This window comes from Ornithorhynchus anatinus, chromosome 4 (genome assembly GCF_004115215.2).
Source record: "Ornithorhynchus anatinus isolate Pmale09 chromosome 4, mOrnAna1.pri.v4, whole genome shotgun sequence".
Taxonomy (NCBI): domain Eukaryota; kingdom Metazoa; phylum Chordata; class Mammalia; order Monotremata; family Ornithorhynchidae; genus Ornithorhynchus; species Ornithorhynchus anatinus.
The window spans coordinates 33,478,774-33,496,931 of NC_041731.1; the positions used below are offsets into that span (position 1 = coordinate 33,478,774).

At 64.3% G+C, this 18,158-nt stretch overlaps 2 protein-coding genes across 4 annotated transcripts; one reads left to right on the forward strand and one right to left on the reverse strand.

Moving 5' to 3' along the window:
- The first annotated feature begins 221 nt into the window (after nucleotides 1-221).
- NTMT1 (N-terminal Xaa-Pro-Lys N-methyltransferase 1) lies at nucleotides 222-10,646 on the forward strand. Of its 2 annotated transcripts, XM_029062626.2 has the most exons (5): nucleotides 222-258; nucleotides 6,700-6,903; nucleotides 7,995-8,247; nucleotides 8,706-9,003; nucleotides 10,323-10,646. In XM_029062626.2, the coding sequence occupies exons 2-4, from the start codon at nucleotides 6,742-6,744 to the stop codon at nucleotides 8,960-8,962; spliced, it is 672 nt and encodes a 223-aa protein (XP_028918459.1). In that variant the 5' UTR covers nucleotides 222-258; nucleotides 6,700-6,741; the 3' UTR covers nucleotides 8,963-9,003; nucleotides 10,323-10,646. The 2 variants fall into 2 exon arrangements, with proteins under 2 accessions (XP_028918459.1, XP_028918458.1); XM_029062625.2 differs by lacking the exon at nucleotides 10,323-10,646 and having other exon boundaries at nucleotides 8,706-9,372.
- ASB6 (ankyrin repeat and SOCS box containing 6) lies at nucleotides 9,497-17,148 on the reverse strand. Of its 2 annotated transcripts, none has more exons than XM_029062623.2 (8): nucleotides 17,118-17,148; nucleotides 15,591-15,662; nucleotides 14,732-14,918; nucleotides 12,336-12,517; nucleotides 11,604-11,710; nucleotides 11,236-11,344; nucleotides 10,825-10,911; nucleotides 9,497-10,687 (listed from the first exon to the last, which is right to left on the reverse strand). In XM_029062623.2, the coding sequence occupies exons 3-8, from the start codon at nucleotides 14,842-14,844 to the stop codon at nucleotides 10,032-10,034; spliced, it is 1,254 nt and encodes a 417-aa protein (XP_028918456.1). In that variant the 5' UTR covers nucleotides 14,845-14,918; nucleotides 15,591-15,662; nucleotides 17,118-17,148; the 3' UTR covers nucleotides 9,497-10,031. The 2 variants fall into 2 exon arrangements, with proteins under 2 accessions (XP_028918456.1, XP_028918455.1); XM_029062622.2 differs by having other exon boundaries at nucleotides 15,559-15,662.
- Nucleotides 17,149-18,158: the final 1,010 nt, after the last annotated feature.

Sequence of the window (18,158 nt, forward strand, 5' to 3'; positions counted from 1 at the left end):
GGGGCCTCTGATTGGAGGAAGCCTCTGGGGGCGGGGCCTCCTGGAGGGCGGGGCCTCTGATTGGAGGAAGCCTCTGGGGGCGGGGCCTCCGATCGGAGGAAACACGGGGAGGGCGGACTCATCTCCCCTTCATCCTCTCCCCCCCCCGGGCGGAAGTGACGTAGCGGGTTCGGCGGCGCGGCTGGAGCCGCCGTGGGCTGCCGTGGCCCCCCGAGGCGGCCGCCGCCCCCCCCTCCGCCCCTCCGGCCGTCGTGTGAGGTGAGTGAGGCGGCCGGGCCGCACGGGCGGGGGGCGGGGGAGGCCTCCGGGGACCCTCGGCCTGCGCCCCTCCCCCCACCAGACGTTAGAAACCACCGTTGGTCCTGTCACGTGACTCCCCCCCCCCACCCCCACCCCGGGGGCTTCTGGGAAGAGCCCGACCCCGGCCCCTCCCCGCAACGCCCCGCGCAGTGTTAGCGCCCCGTCGGATAATCATAATGTTGGTATTTGTTCAGCGCTGACTCTGTGCCGAGCCCCGTTCTAAGCGCTGGGGGAGACCCAGGGGAATCGGGTCGTCCCACGTGAGGCTCCCAGTCTTCATCCCCATTTGCCAGAGGAGGTCACTGAGGCCCAGAGAAGTGAAGCGACTTGCCCCCGGTCACCCAGCTGACAAGGGGCAGAGCCGGGATTCGAACCCATGAGCTGTGACTCCCCAGCCCGGGCTCCTTCCACTGAGCCACGCGGCTCCCCTACCGTGTCTCTGTCTCCGGTCGCTGTCGCTGGTGACAGTTCGTCAGCATCCTGTTGGCAGTTGTTAAGCGCCCACCCTGCGCAGGGCACTGGGCTAAGCGCTGGGGCGGACGCGGGGGTCATCAGGTGGGCCCACGGGGGGGCTCCCAGGCTCCGTCCCCATTTGACAGGTGAGGTCACTGAGGCCCAGAATAATAATAATGATAATGAGGGTGTTAAGCGCTTGCCCTGTGCCAAGCACTGTCCTAAGCGCTGGGGGAGACTCGGGGGGTCCCACGGGAGGCTCCCAGGCTTCGTCCCCATTTGACAGATGAGGTCACTGAGGCCCAGAATAATAATAATCATGTTGGTATTAAGCGCTTACTCTGTGCCAAGCACTGTCCTAAGCGCTGGGGGAGACACAGGGTCCTCAGGGGGTCCCACGGGGGGCTCCCAGGCTTCGTCCCCATTTGACAGATGAGGTCACTGAGGCCCAGAATAATAATAACCATGTTGGTATTAAGCGCTTACTCTGTGCCAAGCACTGTCCTAAACGCTGGGGGAGACACAGGGGACTCGGGGGGTCCCACGGGAGGCTCCCAGGCTTCATCCCCATTTGACAGATGAGGTCACGGAGGCGCAGAATAATAACAATCATGTTGGTATTAAGCGCTTAATATGTGCCAAGCACTGGGGGAGATGGAGGGGACTCAGGTGGCCCCACGTGGGGCTCCCAGGCTTCATCCCTATTTTACAGATGAGGGAACTGAGGCCCTGAATAATAATAGTAATCATGTTGGTATTTGTTAAGCGCTTCCTAGGTGCAGAGCACTGTTCTAAGCGCTGGGGGAGAGACGGGGGAATCAGGTTGTCCCACGTGAGGCTCCCGGTCTTCATCCCCATTTTACAGAGGAGGGAACTGAGGCACTGAGAGAAGTGAAGCGATAATAATCATGTTGGTATTCGTTAAGCGCTTACTCTGTGCAGAGCACTGTTCTAAGCCCTGGGGGAGAGACAGGGGACTCAGGGGGTCCCACGTGGGGCTCATACTCTTCATCCTTCTTTTACAGATGAGGGAACTGAGGCCCAGAGAAGAATAATAATAATAATGTTGGCATTTGTTAAGCGCTTACTCGGTGCAGAGCACCGTTCTAAGCGCCGGGGGAGACTACAGGGTCATCAGGTGGCCCCACGTGGGGCTCCCAGTCTTCATCCCCCTTTTCCAGAGGAGGGAACTGAGGCCCAGAGAAGTGACTTGCCCACGGTCACCCGGCTGACAAGGGGCGGAGCGGGGATTCGAACCCACGACCTCTGACTCCCAAGCCCGGGCTCTTTCCTAGGAGTAGGGAGGACAGGACAGAATCTCGGGCAAGCGGAAAGCACCAGCTCGTGCACGTGGTTCCGGGGCGGCCCGTTGAATCCGGGAGGTGATGTAGGGGAGAGCCTGTCTTTCCCGTCCTTTCTGACCCGCCGTCTTAATCGTAATGATAATTAATCGCCCCGGCATTTGCCGAGCGCCTGCCGTGGGCCAGGCGCCGTGCCGAGCGCGCGCAGTGAGCCGACTCACGGCGGCGCGGCTCCGTGGAAAGAGCCCGGGCTTGGGAGTCGGAGGCGGCGGGTTCGACTCCCGGCCCTGCCGCTCGTCGGCTGCGTGACCGCGGGCGAGTCACTTCCCTTCCTCTGGGCCTCGGGTCACCTCATCTGGAAAACGGGGATGAACTGGGAGCCTCACGGGGGGGGGACACGGGGGACACCCCCCGATTCCCCCGTATCTCCCCCGGGGCTTAGAACGGTGCTCGGCCCGTAGTAAGCGCTTGACGAATACCAACGTGATCGTTACTATCCCCCCCCCTCCCCCACCCCCCCCCGTTCCGGAACTATTTACTGATTTCCTTCCGGCCGGGACCGTCGACCTCTAAAGGGTATTGAGGTGACGCTGTCCCCCCCGCCCCCTCCTGAGCCACGCGTGCCCCCCTTTTCCGTCAGGATTCATCCCGGCCCTCAGTTGGTTACGGTATCCGTACCGTGCCTACCGTGCGCGAGGCACTGGGTTAAGCAGAACAGATCAGACCCCGCTCCACTCCCGCAAAACAGTTAACCGCGGATCGCCAACAGCAAGCAGCAGAGTCGTCTTTTTTTTTTACCCCCCCCCCCCCCCCCCAAAAAAATAGTATCAAGCACATAATAGGTGCCAGGCGCTGTTGGAGAAGCAGCGTGGCTCGGGAGAAAGAGCCCGGGCTTGGGAGGCAGGGGTGGCGGGTTCTAATCCCGGCTCCGCCCCTTGTCAGCCGGGTGACTTGGGGCCAGTCACTGCACTTCTCTGGGCCTCGGTGACCCCATCTGTAAAATGGGGATGAGGGGGGGAGCCCCACGGGGGACGACCCGATTACCTCGTATTTCCCCCAGCGCTTCGGACGGCGCTCGGCACATAGTAAGCGCTTAACAAATGCCGTCGTCATTAGTATTACTGTATTAAGCGCTGGGGAAAACACAAGCCAATCAGGTTGGGGACAGTCCGCATCCCTTACGGGGCTCACAGTCTAGGTGGGAGTAGGATTTAATCCCCATTTTACAGATGAGGGAGGTGAGGCACCAGGGGAGTGACGTGATATGCCCCAGGTCACCCGGAACGGCAGAGCGGGGATTAGAACCCAGGGCCTTCCGACTCCCAGGCCCGTGCCCTAGCCAGCCGGGCCGCTCCTCTTCGCGGGTGCGACCGCGACCGCCCGGATCGATTGATTTGTATCGGCCCCGGGGCTTAAAACAGTCCTTGACACGTACTAAGTCCATTCCAAGCGCTTAGTACAGTGTTCTGCACATGGTAAGCGCTCGATAAATACCACCGAATGAACGAGTAAGCGCTCAGCAAATATTGACTGCTATGGTTTTTGTCCGGCCGTCTCCCCCGATTAGACCGTAAGCCCATCGGCGGGCAGGGACGGTCTCTCTCTGTGGCCAAACTGTCCGTTCCGAGCGCTCAGTCCAGTGCCCTGCACATAGTAAGCGCTCCAGAAGTACTACTGAATGAACGGATACCATTTAAAACAGTAGTGTTTACTGAATACCTGGTGGGTGCGGAACACTGTGCTAAGTGTTTGGAAGGATTCATTCCTTCAGTAGTATTTATTGAGCGCTTACCATGTGCAGAGCACTGGACTGAGCGCTTGGAACGGCCGAACGGGCAACAGAGAGAGAGGGTCCCTGCCCATCGACGGTCTTTAAAATAATAGGTGGGATTCCCGGCCTTCAAAATCACGCGAATCTCATGGGGAAGAGATACCCACCATTGACCCAGGATGAGGTGTGAGCCCCACGTGGGACCACCTGATGACCCTGCGTCCCCGTCCCCCCCCCCCGGCGCTTAGGACGGTGCCCGGCACGTAGTAAGCGCCTACCAAATACCGACGTGATGATTATTTCCCAAATAAAATCAGCGGTTATGTACCTCAAGGGCTACAGCGAGCATCCCGGTGGTCAGGCGATGCTGAAAGGGCAGTGTGCGGGCAGGAGCGGGGAGAGGAGAGGTAAAGCGAGGAAGGCCTCCCGAAGGAGGGGTGATTTTTCCGGATGGACTCTGGAGAGAGCGGGGGGGGGGGGGTCCTCTGAGGGGAGGCTAGCAAGGAGGGAGGGCGCGAATAAGGAGTCAGGAGCAAGAGGGGGGAGGACGAGGCGCCGCGGAGAGGCGGGCGGGAGAGGAACGAGGCGTGTGAACTGGGGTGCTGGGGGAGAAGAGGGAGGGGATGGAGCCGATTGCCTCGACGCCAGGGTTCAGGCCTTTCTTCTTGAGGCTGAGAGGAGTGTGGGCACGAGTGCAGTTTGAGTCAAACTGCAGTGGAAAGAGCCCGGGCTTGGGAGTCGGGGGTCATGGGTTCGAATCCCGGCCCCGCCCCCCCCCCGGTCAGCCGCGGTGACCGCGGGCGGGTCGCTTCCCTGGGCCTCGGTGACCTCGTCCGGACAATGGGGACGGAGACCGGGAGCCCCACGTGGGACCACCCGACGACCCCCGCGTCTCCCCCGGCGCTCAGAGCGGTGCTCGGCACGTCGGAAGCGCCGAACGGATACCGACGTCATCGCTGACGACGAGGGTGTCCGTTACGCGCTTACCACGGAAGAGCCCGGGCTTTGGAGTCGAGAGGTCGTCGGTTCGAATCCCGGCTCCGCCGCCTGTCAGCTGGGGGCGAGTCACTTCGCTTCCGTGGGCCTCGGTGACCCCATCTGGAAAACGGGGATTAACCGGGAGCCTCCCGCGGGACCCCCCCCCCCCCCCCACCGGCGCTGAGGACGGCGCTCCGCACAGAGTAGGCGCTCAACAGATAGCAACGTTACCGTTACGTGCCGGGCGCCGCCGCTAAGCCCCGGGTCCCCCGTGGGGCTCGCGGTCTCGAGCCCCGTTTTGCGGACGAGGCGACCGAGCTGCTCGGGGCGACCCGGCGGACGGGCGGGTGGAGCCGGGGTGGGGACCCGTGACCTTCCGGCTCCCGGGGCCGGGCCCCGTCCCGTGACGCCGCTCCCGCCGGCCTCGCCCGCCGCGGAAACCGGCGCGGGCCGGCGAGGGGGGGGACGGGGGGGGGGGGGGGGGGCGAGGCGGGGTGACCCAGAAGGGCGTCGCGGACTCGAGTCCCTGCTCTTTCGTTGGCCCGCCCTGCGACCCCCCCCCCAGGCGAGCCGCTGGACCTCTCCGAGCCTCGGTCTCCTCGGGATAAGAATGATGTCGGTATCCGTTAAGCGCCGACTACGTGCAGAGCACCGTCCTCAGCGCCGGGGGAGATACGGGGTCATCGGGGGGGGGGGGGGTCCCACGGGAGGCTCACGGTCTTCATCCCCGTTTTACAGATGAGGGAAAGGAGGCCCAGGGAAGTGAAGCGAGTCGCCCACGGTCACCCGGCCGACGGGTGGCAGAGCGGGGATTCGAACCCATGACCTCTGCCTCCCAAGCCCGGGCTCTTTCCACCGAGCCAAGCCGCTTCTCATCCGTCAAAGGGGGAAGGAATACCTGCTTCCCCCCTCCCTCTTGGGATGCGAGCTCTGCGTGGGACTGTGTGATCTGATTTATTTTTATCTGCCCCGTGAGAGGTCACCTCCTCCGGGAGGCCTTCCCAGACTGAGCCCCCCCTTCCCCCCTGCTCCTCCTCCCCTCCCTCCCACCCTCTGCTCTTGCCCCTTCCCCTCGGCACTGTACGTGTTTGTGTATATTATTTATCACCCTATTCATTTTGTTAATGAGGTGTACGTCTCCTCGATTCTATGCATCTCGAAGATGTCGTCTTATTTCGTTCCGTTCCGTTCCGCTCTGCCGTCCGTCGCCCCCGTTTAGACGGCGAGCCCGTTAAGGGGCAGGGACGGTCTCTCTCCGGCGCCGAGTTGTCCGTTCCAAGCGCTCAGTCCGGTGCCCTGCACGCAGCAAGCGCTCAATAAATACAATCGAAGAATGGGGCGGCGAGCGTCTCCCTCCGTTGCCGAGTTGTCCGTTCCAAGCGCTCAGTCCGGTGCCCTGCACGTAGTAAGCGCTCAGTAAATACCGTTGAATAGAATGAATAGTCTACAAGGTAGAATGAGGGCTCAGTAAACGGTCATAATTATTAATGTTAGTGCTCTGCACGTAGTAAGCGCTCAATAAATACTGTTGAATAGAATGAACAGTCTACAAGGTAGAATAAGGGCTCAATAAACGGTCATAATTATTAATGTTGGGAAGCTGAGCCTCCTGCCTGCCCCGTGGCCCTGGTTAAGGGGGAACGTGGGCGACTGCCTTCCTCACCCCCCTTCCCGCGTGGATCGCCGACCGACAGGGGTGAGGGAGCCGGATGATCGATCGGTGGTGTTCATTGAGCGCTTACTGCGTGCGGAGCGCAGTCCCGAGCGCCGGGGAGAGGACGATAAAAGAGATTTAGCGGGCACGTTTCCCGCCCGTAGCGAGCCGCGGGGCGACCGCGGGGCCTCCGGACGGTCGCGGTTCCCACCGGTGCCGCCTTTCTTCTCCCCGCCGGGCAGGAGGCGAGGCGTCCCCGGGCCCCCGCGCGCCCCGGGGCCAGCATGACCAGCGCGGTGGTGGAAGACGAGGCCCAGTTCTACACCAAGGCGGAGAAGTACTGGAAGGACGTCCCGCCCACGGTGGACGGCATGCTGGGGGGGTACGGCCACATCTCCAGCATCGACATCAACAGCTCCAAGAAGTTCCTGCAGCGGTTCCTGAGGGTAGGCGGGGCCCGGGGGGGGGGGGCCCGGGGGGCCGGGGCTCCGCCGGCGGGCCGTCCGCTCAAGACGCTCGCCGCGTTCCCCCCCCCCCCCACCGGAGCCATCTGCCGCTTAGACGGCCCCGAAGAAACGCTCCCCGCGGGCCCGGTGTAGGAGGTGGGTCGCCACTGATGGCCTTTGACAGAAGGGAGACACCGAGGCACGGCGAAGACTTGTACGTTTTCGCGCGGTAGGTCGGGCGTACCCACAGATGACGACGTCGGCGGCACTGGTCGAGCGCTCCCTATGTGCGGAGCACCGTTCTCAGCGCCGGGGGAGAGACGGAGTCATCGGGCGATCCCCCGTGAGGCTCACGGTCTTCCACCCCATTTTCCGGATGAGGTCACCGAGGCACAGAGAGGCGAAGCGACACGGTCACGCGGCCGACGGGGGGTGGCCGAGCGGCGATTCGGACCCACGGCCTCGGGCTCCCAAGCCCGGGCTCCCGCCGCCGAGCCCCGCCGCTTCTCTGTAAGATGAGACCCCGGCACAGATCCGTTCGTTCGTTCAGGCAAGGTGGTGGTGTGGGTAGAGCGCGGGCCTGGGAGTCGGAAGGTCACGGGTTCGGATCCCAGCTCCGCCACCTGTCCGCCGTAGGGCCTCGGGTCCCTCATCCGGAAAATGGGGATCGAGACTAGCGAGTCCCACGTGGGACGGGGACCGGGTGCGGCCCCCATCTGCTTGAATCCGCCCCGGCGCTCAGTACGGTGCCTGGCACGTAGTGAGCGCGTAACGGATGCCGGAATCGATCGGATCGTATTTATCGAGCGCTTGCTGTGTGCCCGGGACCGTAGCAAGGGCTCGGGAGAGCACAGTGCGGCAACGGGCAGGACACGTTCCCCGCCTACAGTGAGCTCACGGTCCAGAGGGGGATTTATCCGGCGAAACACCCCCGAGGGAAGCTTTCCCCACCTCCCGCTCCCCCACCGGCGCCGGTAGCCCGGCCCCGGATCCGAATCCGAGCCCGAGGGGGAGCGATTCGGTCCCTCTGGGGCGGCCCGGGCCCGCCGGGGTCCCCGGCGCCGATCCGCGCCCCCGTCTCTGCCTTTCAGGAGGGCCCGAACCGAACGGGAACCACCTGCGCTTTGGACTGCGGGGCCGGGATCGGGCGCATCACCAAGCGGCTGCTCTTACCCTTATTCGAAATGGTGGACATGGTGGATGTGACGGAGGATTTTCTGACTAAGGCCAAGACCTATTTGGGAGAGGAGGGCAAGCGGGTAAGGAACTATTTCTGCTGTGGCCTGCAGGACTTCAGCCCCGAGCCTAACTCGTACGATGTCATCTGGATCCAGTGGGTGATAGGTGAGGTCCCTGCTCCCGTTCCCTCGTTTGGCCTCCCTCCTCCCCCCGAGCGGCCTTTTCCGGCGATGGTATTTATCGAGCACGCGGGAGGGTAGGCCGTGACGCCTTCCCCGCGGGACGGGCTAACGGTCTCCCTCCGGAGCCGGAGGCCGGAGTCGCCTCCGGCTTCTCCGGCCCCCCCCCGCTGGATTCTTTATCGCCTCCGGGGCCGGGGCGGCTCCAGTCCTCCCTCTGCCCAACGGGGGATCCGCCCCGGCAGTCGCGCGGTTCTTCGCTCGTTCGCCGTCGCCTTCCGGGCCCGGTCCTGACCCCGGGTTGGGAGACGGCGGCGGGGTCCCCCCCCCCCCACGGTCGGGTCCCCGCCTCCCCCCACCCCCTCCCCCGGCGACCCGGAGGGGCCGAAGACGGAGGAACCCGCCCGCGGCGGAACCCGAACCCCGTCTCGTCCCCCCCTCCAGGTCACCTGACGGACGAGCACCTGGCCGACTTCCTGCGGCGGTGCAAGCTGGGCCTGAGGCCCAACGGCATCGTCGTCATCAAAGACAACATGGCCCAGGAGGGCGTGATCATGGACGACGTGGACAGCAGCGTGTGCCGGGACCTGGAGGTGGTGCGCGGGATCGTCCGCCTGGCGGGCCTCGACCTCCTGGCCGAGGAGCGGCAGGAGAACTTCCCCGACGAGATCTACCACGTCTACAGCTTCGCCCTGAGATGAGGCCCCGCCCGGGGGGGGAGAGGACCCGACGGACCGGCTAGGTACGACGGGGCCGGGGAGCCGGGGCGGGGGGCCGCCCCCCTCTCGCCGCCCGGGCGGCGGAGAGCCGAGCCGGCTCCGCGGATCCGCGGGCTCTCTCCCGGGGTTTTAAAAAAGCGAAACAGAAAACCCCCGCCTAGGCTGCCGTGATCCCGGGAGGGGGACTCGCACCTCGCCCTTTCCCAGCTCCGGGGGCTGCGCGGCCAGAGCCCGAGGGGGCTGGAGCTCTCGGCCTCCCCAAGGAGCGGCTCAGGCCCCCCCCCCCCCCCCCCCCCCCGACGGGGGCGAGGGAGACCCGGCGGCCTGTCGGTCTCCCCGCTCTCTGTGCCTTTACCGCCGTCCCCTCGGAAATAAAAAGCGAATTCACGTGAGCTCCCCCACCCGAGTGGAGTTTATCGGGTCCCGTGAAGGGGTAGGCGGTCTCCTGTCGGGCCGAGGACACCCTCTTCGCTCCCCGCCCCTGCCGCGGCCCCCTTTAACTGAGAAACGACCCCGTTTAACTGAGAAAAGACCCGATTTAATGGCTCCGACTTATTCAGAACACCAATGCTTTACACACACGTGATTGGACCGTTGGTTCATTCGGCGTCGCTTTAAAATCGGTGGGGGGGGGGGGGGGGGGGAGGCGGAGGATCGATCACGATTGCTCTCCCGACGGTTCTCTACACCGCACGCCGCCGGCTTGGCCGGAGGCTTTCTAAGAGGGCGCTGGCCCCCACACCCCCTCAGCTTAACGCCGGCAGAACAGCTTTTCTTTATAATCGCCGTTAGAAGAGATGCAAACTGATTCCCGGACCTTCTGCTTAGAGAAAAGCGGGAGGGGAGGCTTGTGGCGTTCTCCCCCACCCCCGCAACGTGGTGTTTTCACGCACAGTCCGAACCCCCGGCCCTCCCGCGCCCGCGGGCGGAGTCAGTTTACCCGCCCCTTCCCGGGAGTCCGAGGCAGGCCCGGTCCAGGCCGACGGCCCGCGGACGAGACGGGCCCTCGCGCCGCCGGACGGCCGGGGCGGGGGGTTCGCCCCGGGCCGAATCAGACGTCTCGGTCGCCGTGCTCGATGAGGAGGTACCACTTCAGCCGGTCCGGGAGGGGCAGGGCCTTGACCTTGGCGTCCACGGGCCACGGCCGCAGCCGCTGGCGGATGAGCACGCGGCAGAGGTGGCCGAGGGGCTGGGGGCGGAACTCCAGCTGCTTTAGGGAGCGGTGCAGGGCCTCGATCTTCTCCGAGTGGCGGCCGGCGGGGCTGACCTCGAAGTTGGGGGGCAGCCTGACCCTCTGCGAGCTGGCCACCATGAGCTCCACCACGGTCTCCGCTTTCCGCAGGAGGTCCGGGGGGCCGCCGTCCTCGGGGCGGGGGTGAGAGCAGAGTCTGTCGAAGACGACGTGGAAGCCGGACCAGCAGGACGGGCCGTGGAGGGAGCAGTCGTAGGAGGCCCCGGACTCCAGCAGGAAGCGCAGGAGCCCGAAGTGCAGCTTGAAGCTCTTGAGGCAGATGTGGGTGAGGGACTCGTGGGACGGACACTCGCTGGGGTCGGCCCCGTGGGCCAGGAGCAGCTGGGTCACCCGGAAGCAGAAGCGGTTGATCATGCGGGCCTCCTCCTTGTCCCCTCCCACCGTCTCGCCCAGCAGGAAGATGATGCAGGTGAAGACCGTGTCGCCGTCTTTGGTGGCGGCCTTCACGTCCGCGCCTGGGACGGGGAGAGGGAGGCGGTCGGGCGGCTCCGGTCGGAACGCCCCCCCCCCCCCCCCCCCCCCCGCCCCGCCGACTCCCGTCGGGGGCCCCGAGGGTCTCGGCCGGCCGGGCCGCCCGGCTCGCCCCCCTCACCTCCTTCCAGGAGGAGCCGGATGTTCTCCGTGTTGTGGATCTGGACCCCGTCGCTACTGGCCAGCGCGTGCAGGAGGGCGGTCTTTCCTGAAGGGGCGAGCGGAGGATGGCTACCGAGACTCCTCCCGATCCCGGCGGGGTGGGTGGGGGGGTCGGGAGAGACTGCCCCGGCTCGGCCCGGGGTGCTCGGGGTCACCTCCTCCGAGCGAAACCGGGGCTCCGGGTGTTCCCCGTCAGAGCCCGGGGGAGGCGGGCGCCGACCCGGCGCCCGGTGAGCCGAGGACGAGAAGGGGGGAGTGAAAGGCGTAGGGGGTGGGAAGCTAGCGGACGGTCCCGGTCCCGGCTCCCGGCACGGACCGGAGCGTCCCCCCGCGCGGAAGCGGGGAGCCGGGGCCCCGGGGAGCCGCTCACCGTGCTTGTCGGCGGCGTTGACGTCAGCCCCGAGCTCCAGCAGGCGCCGCAGGCAGGGCAGCCTCTCGGGTTCCTCGCCGGCCAGGTCCAGGGGGCTGCTTTCGTGGATCTGCGGGGAGACGACACGGCACAGCTCGGCTGGGCCGACCCACCGGGCGCGGGACCCTCCGGGTCCGACCCGGCCCGGCGAGGAGACGGGAGTAGAGGGGGAACGCCGCAGAGGGCCGTCGTCCGCTCCGGAGCCGCTACCCGCCGTAGGTCCGGCGGCCCCCGGCCCGACCGACTGCCCGCGTGGGACGCCCGCCCCTAGCCGAGCTTCCCCCTCTGCCGGGCCACAGACCCGCGGGGCTCGGGGCCCGCGGGCTCACCCGGTCTCTGCGGTTGATGTCGGCCCCGTGGCGCACCAGCAGCTCCACCATGTCGGGCTGGTTGCGGAGGACGGCGATGTGCAGGGCGGTGTAGTAGGTCACCGGGTCTGAGGGCGCAGAGAAAGCGGGGGTCGGAGACGGCCCGGGCCACCCCCAGGCCGCCCTACCCGCCACGGAGCTCTCCCACGGCGGGCCTCCCGGCAGAGCGGGCAGAATGCGGCAACGGAGACGGCGAGCCGGGCAGGCGACGGGGTCCGGCTCCGGGCGGACCTCCTCCTCCTCCTCCTCCTCCTCCGGCTACCCGACGGGTCAAGCAGCCGGGGAAGAAAACCCCTCCGGGCCCCTCGTACCCCCGGCCCTGCCCCTCGGGCTTCCCGACTCCTAACGAGGGGCCGGCTCCCAGCGGGCGTTTCTCCGGGAAGAGCGGCTCTGAGCCCGAGACACCCGAAGAGCCGCCTGGGACCGGGCGGGGGGCGGCGGGGGTGGGGAGGCGGCACCCGCGCCCCGTCGGACACGGGGGGAGCTGCAGATCCCCAGCTGCTTCAGCGGCCCTACCCGGGGATCCGTCACCTCTGCCCACCCCCCCCCGCCCGGCTCCCTCCCTCACCTCATCCCTGCCTCCGCAAGCCAGGCTGGGCTGACCCTTTGACACCCCCGCCTGGGATTCATCCCCGGAGCGGCTCCTCCGCTCTCTCGTCCGTCCGGCACTAACGAAACGGCCCGCCGGCTCACCTTCGAAGTTGAGGTCGGCCCCGTTGCGCAGGAGGTGGTCGGCGGCGTGGGCCAGCCCGAGCTCGGCCATCTTCAGCAGGGCGTAGCTCACCCCCTCTTTGTAGAAGGGGGACCGGGCTTCCCGCCGCAGGAGCTCGGTGAGCAGCGGGACCCGGCTGCCGTCCTCGGCCGGGTAACGCGGGCTGGGGGGGGGCGGGAGGGGACCGACCGGTGACCACCTAGGGCCGGGCCCCGGTGCTCCCCCCCATTAAACGCGCGGCGGTTAAACGGTTTCACGTACGTCTCCCCGCTCACCGTAAACCTCCGACGGCCTTCCCGACCCTCGCCGCGTCAACTCCCGTCAGCTTTAAGGCGCTCGATCGGCTCTCGCCGCCCGCCTCGCCCCTCTTCCACACGATCAGATCGGGCCAGCCGATCTATCGAGTCCCTACCGTGCGCCCGGTACCCTCCGGCTCCTTCGGGAGCGTACAGTTTATCGCGGTCGGTAGCCCCGTTCCCTGTCCGCGACAAACTTACAGCCTAGAGGACTTCGCTCCCCTAATCCCGACCTACCTAAGGCGCCTCGGTCTCATCTCTCTCCCGGTCAGACCCTGGCTCGTATCCTCCCTCCTGCCCGGAACTCTTTCCCCCTCCGCATCCATTCGTTCAATAGTATTTATTGAGCGCTTACTACGTGCAGAGCACTGGACTGAGCGCTTGGAACGGACAGTTCGGCAAGAGATAGAGCCCGTCGCAGACGTCAATGCCCTTCTAAAATCCTGCCTTCTCCCCGATCCCGTTTCCCCCCGACTACCGTATCCTCTACTTGAGCCTCTCCGTGTCCTCCCACGGCACTCGAGTACATACTTTCAAACTCTATTCCTCCTCCCTGACCTCTAATTTCTTTTGATGTCCGTTTCCCCGGCTAGACTCTAAGCTCCTTAAGGGCGGGGAACGTGGTGGTTTCTAACTCTCCCGCATTCCCCCAGGTGCTCGGTACCGCGCTTCACGCACGCTAGGCATTCGGGAGACCCCACCGGTTGACTGAACGCTCTAATGCGGCTCACCGCGAGTAAAATTGGGGTTCCTGGCCGTAGTGCCCGAGTTCCGTGGCTCGGTGGGACGAGCCCGGGCTTGGGAGTCAGAGGTCGCGGGTTCGAATCCCCGCTCCGCCACTTGGCAGCTGGGGGACTGCGGGCAAGTCACTTCTCTGGGCCTCAGTTCCCTCATCTGGAAGACGGGGACGGAGACCGGGAGCCTCGCGTGGGACGAGCCGGTTACCCTGTCTCTCCCCCAGCGCTTAGAACAGGGCTCGGCACATAGTAAGCGCTCAACAAATACCGACATTGTTACCGAGTCCTTGGGCGAGCGCGACGCAGCGGAGTTGGCGGACGCGTCCCCCGCCCGCAAGGACCTTACAGTTTAGAGGGGGGACGCGGACATCGGTGCAAATAAATCACGGGGATACGTAAACCGTGGCTAAGTAAACACGTCGCATCCGACGACGATCCCCCCCCTTTCGAGGCGGGGGGGGGGGGGGGTCAAAAGCCTCTGGGTGCCTGGTGCTATTTTAAAGTACTCTAAATATCACGGCGGAGCTCGGCAAGCAGCAGGGGATAGACTGCCCGCCTTCCTCGGTGCCTCGCGCTCTGCCGTCTCCTGAGGACGAGGGGAGACGCGGGGCAGAGGGCAAGGGCACGGGCCCTGGGAAGACGCGATACTTCGGGGAGACGGAGAACACCGGGGGAGGTTTCTAAAACGGACCGACACCCCCCGCTCTAAGGCGAAAGGACGGCCCGGCGGATTCTTCTCATCCCGCCTCCCAACACGACGCAGCGGTCTGCCTCCAAATGACCTCCCTGAGGTGTCGGCACAGTTCCCTAACCGCCGGAGCTCATCTCCGCCACCCCCGGGCTCATCCAGACCAGGCTGGCGCCCGAGGGAAGGGGGGCAACCCAAACGCATCAAAAGAAGACGGGGAAAGGCGCCGGGAAGGCACCGAGCAAAACCCCCTTGACCCCAGACAGGAAAACCAGAGAGAGGGAACGCCTCGCCCACCACCGCTCGGCCCGGCGTAAGGGCCTCGGAGGCCAGGATCCCCTCGTTTAGACAACCCCCCTCCAACAGCGCAGCGTGGCTCGGTGGAAAGTGCACGGGCTTCGGAGTCAGGACTCGTGAGTTCAAATCCCAGCTCTGCCACCTGTCAGCTGGGTGACTGTGGGCGAGTCACTTCTCCGTGCCTCGGTTCCCTCATCTGTAAAATGGGGACGAAGACCGTGAGCCCCACGTTGGGACCACCCGACTCCCCTGCGTCTACCCCAGCGCTTAGGACAGTGCTCTGCACGTAGTAGGCGCTTCACAAATACCAACATCATTATAGCGTTCCTCTGCGTCGACCTGGGAAAGAGCTGAGTTACCTCTCCAGGGTTTCCTGTCGCTCTGGATCTTGGATCCCTAGAGCTTCCAAAATGGCATCCACCAAAGGCCGATACTCGAAAATGATTCTGCGGAAGCCGTGCAGAAAAGGCATCGTGGCAGCCGAGCGGGAGCTGACGCGGGGAACCCTCTCCTCAGTTGCGGGGGGCCCCTGGCTGCTGCTGCCTCCTGAAACCGGAAAGAGAAAGGGAGAACCCTTCGTTCATTCGAGCGCATTTACTGAGCCGTCGCCGCGTGCGGAGCCCCGTACTAAGCGCCTGGAAAGTCCAGGTCGGCGATGAAGAGACATTTCCCGCCCGCGCCGGGCTCACGGTCGGTCTGGAAGGGGGAGACAGACGTCGAAACGAGTAAACGGGCATCGATGTAAATAGAATTACAGCTCTATACGTTCTCTCGATATATAAATAGAATTACAGCTCTATACGACCTAACTCTCGATATATAAATAGAATTACAGCTCTATACGACCTAACTCTCGACATAAATAGAATTACGGCTCTATACGACCTAACTCTCGACCTATAAATAGAATTACGGCTCTACACGACATAACTCTCGACCTATAAATAGAATTACGGCTCTACGCGACGTAACTCTCGACCTATAAATAGAATTACGGCTCTACGCGACATAACTCTCGACCTATAAATAGAATTACGGCTCTACGCGACATAACTCTCGACATATAAGTAGAATTACGGCTCTATGCGACATAACTCTCGACATATAAATAGAATTACAGCTCTATACGATATAACCCCCCTATATAGAGATGACAAGTCAAGCAGTCGTATTCACGAGCCCCTACCGCGTGCCGGGCGTTCACCCGTTTGTTTTTACCGAGCGCTTCCCGTGCGCGGAGCACTGTCCCGTGCGCTCGGCGAGTCCAACTCGGCGATCAGAGCCGAGCCCCTTGAGAGAGAAGAACGAGACGGGAGTTGGTAATAATAATAATGTTGGTATCCGTTAAGCGCTTACGATGTGCCGGGCACTGTTCTAAGCGCCGGGGGAGACGCAGGGGAATCGGGTGGTCCCACGCGGGGCTCCCGGGCTTCATCCCCACTTTGCAGATGAGGTCCCTGAGGCCCAGAGAAGGGAAGTGACTCGCCCACAGTCCCCCAGCTGACAAGTGGCCGAGCCGGGATTCGAACTCACGACCTCCGACTCCCAAGGCCGGGCTCTTTCCACGGAGCCACGGCGAGCTTGGAGCCCAGAGGCTTCCCCTGCTCTTGTCCGTCGGGTTCGATCAGGGCCCGCCACGGGGTCTCCCAAGGACGCGGCAACCCATTTCGCAGGCGGGTGGGCCGAGGCCCGGGGAGAAGAATGGCCTCATCGGAAACCAGAGGCGCGGCCTGGTGGAGGGTGACGACAACGTCGGTATCTGTTAAGCGCTGGGGGACACGCAGGGCCCTCAGGGGGGTCCCGCGGGAGGCTCCCAGTCCTCATCCCCATTCTCCAGGTGAGGTGACCGAGGCCCAGAGAAGCGAAGCGACTCGCCCACAGTCACACGGGCGGCAGAGCCTGGATTTGAACCCAGGACCTCTGCCTTCCAAGCCCGCGTTCTTTCCGTTGAGGGCAGCGAGGCCCAGCGAAGCGGCTCGCCCCCCGCCCCCCCCGGTCGCCGAGTGGCGCAGGCGGGATTCGAACCCGCGGCCTCTGACTCCCCCTCTGTGAAACGGGGGCTGCGCCCATCCCGATTAAGCCCCCATCTACCCCAGCCGAGTGGGAAGCGCCTACCCAACACCACCGAAGAAAACGAAACCACCCGCCCCCGTGGCATCGTCGGCGTGGCTCGGCGGAGAGGGCTCGGGAGTCCGAGGCGGTGGGTTCGAATCCCGGCTGCCGCCACTTCCCCGGGCCCCGGTCCCCTCCTCTGTCAAATGGGGATTTAGCTGGGAGCCTCACGGGGGGGGGGGGGGAAGGGGGCCGCCTGACGCCCCCGTATCTCCCCCAGCGCTCTGCACGGAGGGAGCGCTGAACGAACCCCGACGGGGGTCCTCATCGCTCCCCGCCGAGGGCTGCTGGGGCCCACGGGGGGCTTGCAGGGAGCTGAGGCCGGGGGTGGGAGGGAGGTGCAAGCAGCGGGGTCCCCCGGGACCCCAGAGATCTCTCGCCCGCACGGTCGGGGGGGGGGGGGGGGGGGGGGGGGGGGGGCTCCCGACAGGGAGCTAAAGCTGCAGGTGGGGACCAAAATGCTCCCGGCAAACCAGACGTCTTCAACCTGGGGCGTCCAGGCCGGCCCCCTCCACCCCCACCTGCACAGAGACGTTTGCACGGAGACATTTGCACGGACGCACACCCCGGGGGGAGGGAGGGGGGGGGGGGGGGTGCAGGGCTCCCGCCCACCCCGCCGCCGAGCCAGCTCACCAGCACCCGCCCGCCCGGCTCCAGCCGCCCACCGGAAGTGGGCCGCTCTTCCTCCCCGTGGGGGCCGGGGGCGAACGAGACGAGGCGCCGGGCGGGGAGCGCCCCCTGCAGGCCCGGAGGAGGACGCGCGGCGGCGGCCGGCCGGCAGGGTGGGAGGGAGGGAGGGAGGGAGGGCGCTCCCCGGGCGGGCGCCAGGGGGCAGGCGCGAGCTGCGGCGGCCCAGCCCCCAGGAGGCCCGCGCGCGGGACCGGACTCACGAAGCCCGGCTTCATTCATTCATTCCTTCCTTCCTTCCTCCCTTCCTTCATTCATTCGCTCGTTCATTCATCCGGCCACTCATTCTTATCATCGTCATTCATTCATCCGGCCACTCATTCTGCATCATCGTCATTCATTCATCCGGCCACTCATTCTGCATCATCGTCATTCATTCATCCGGCCACTCATTCTTCATCATCATTCATTCATCCGGCCACTCATTCTTCATCGTCATCATTCATTCATTCGGCCACTCATTCTTATCATCATCACTCATTCATCCGGCCACTCATTCTTATCATCATCATTCATTCATCCGACCACTCATTCTTCATCATCATCATTCATTCATCCGGCCACTCATTCTTCATCATCATCATTCATTCATTCGGCCACTCATTCTTATCATCATCACTCATTCATCCGGCCACTCATTCTTATCATCATTCATTCATCCGACCACTCATTCTTCATCATCATCATTCATTCATCCGGCCACTCATTCTTCATCGTCATCATTCATTCATTCGGCCACTCATTCTTATCATCATCACTCATTCATCCGGCCACTCATTCTTATCATCATTCATTCATCCGACCACTCATTCTTCATCATCATCATTCATTCATCCAGCCACTCATTCTTCATCGTCATCATTCCTTCATCCGGCCACTCATTCTTATCATCATCACTCATTCATCCGGCCACTCATTCTTATCATCATCACTCATTCATCCGGCCACTCATTCTTATCATCATCACTCATTCATCCGGCCACTCAT

What these genes read in the sequence shown, in the direction of transcription:
- ASB6 (XM_029062623.2), bottom strand. Translation starts at nt 14,844, where the DNA reads ATGCCTTTTCTGCACGGCTTCCGCAGAATCATTTTCGAGTATCGGCCT. An exon ending in CAACGCCGCCGACAAGCACG is followed by an intron (nt 10,912 to 11,235) that starts GTGAGCGGCTCC and finishes TCGCCCCTTCAG; the next exon opens with GAAAGACCGCCCTCCTGCAC. An exon ending in CCGGCTCCTCCTGGAAGGAG is followed by an intron (nt 10,688 to 10,824) that starts GTGAGGGGGGCG and finishes TCCCCGTCCCAG; the next exon opens with GCGCGGACGTGAAGGCCGCC.
- NTMT1 (XM_029062626.2), top strand. Translation starts at nt 6,742, where the DNA reads ATGACCAGCGCGGTGGTGGAAGACGAGGCCCAGTTCTACACCAAGGCG. An exon ending in TCCTGCAGCGGTTCCTGAGG is followed by an intron (nt 6,904 to 7,994) that starts GTAGGCGGGGCC and finishes TCTGCCTTTCAG; the next exon opens with GAGGGCCCGAACCGAACGGG. An exon ending in CTGGATCCAGTGGGTGATAG is followed by an intron (nt 8,248 to 8,705) that starts GTGAGGTCCCTG and finishes CCCCCCCTCCAG; the next exon opens with GTCACCTGACGGACGAGCAC.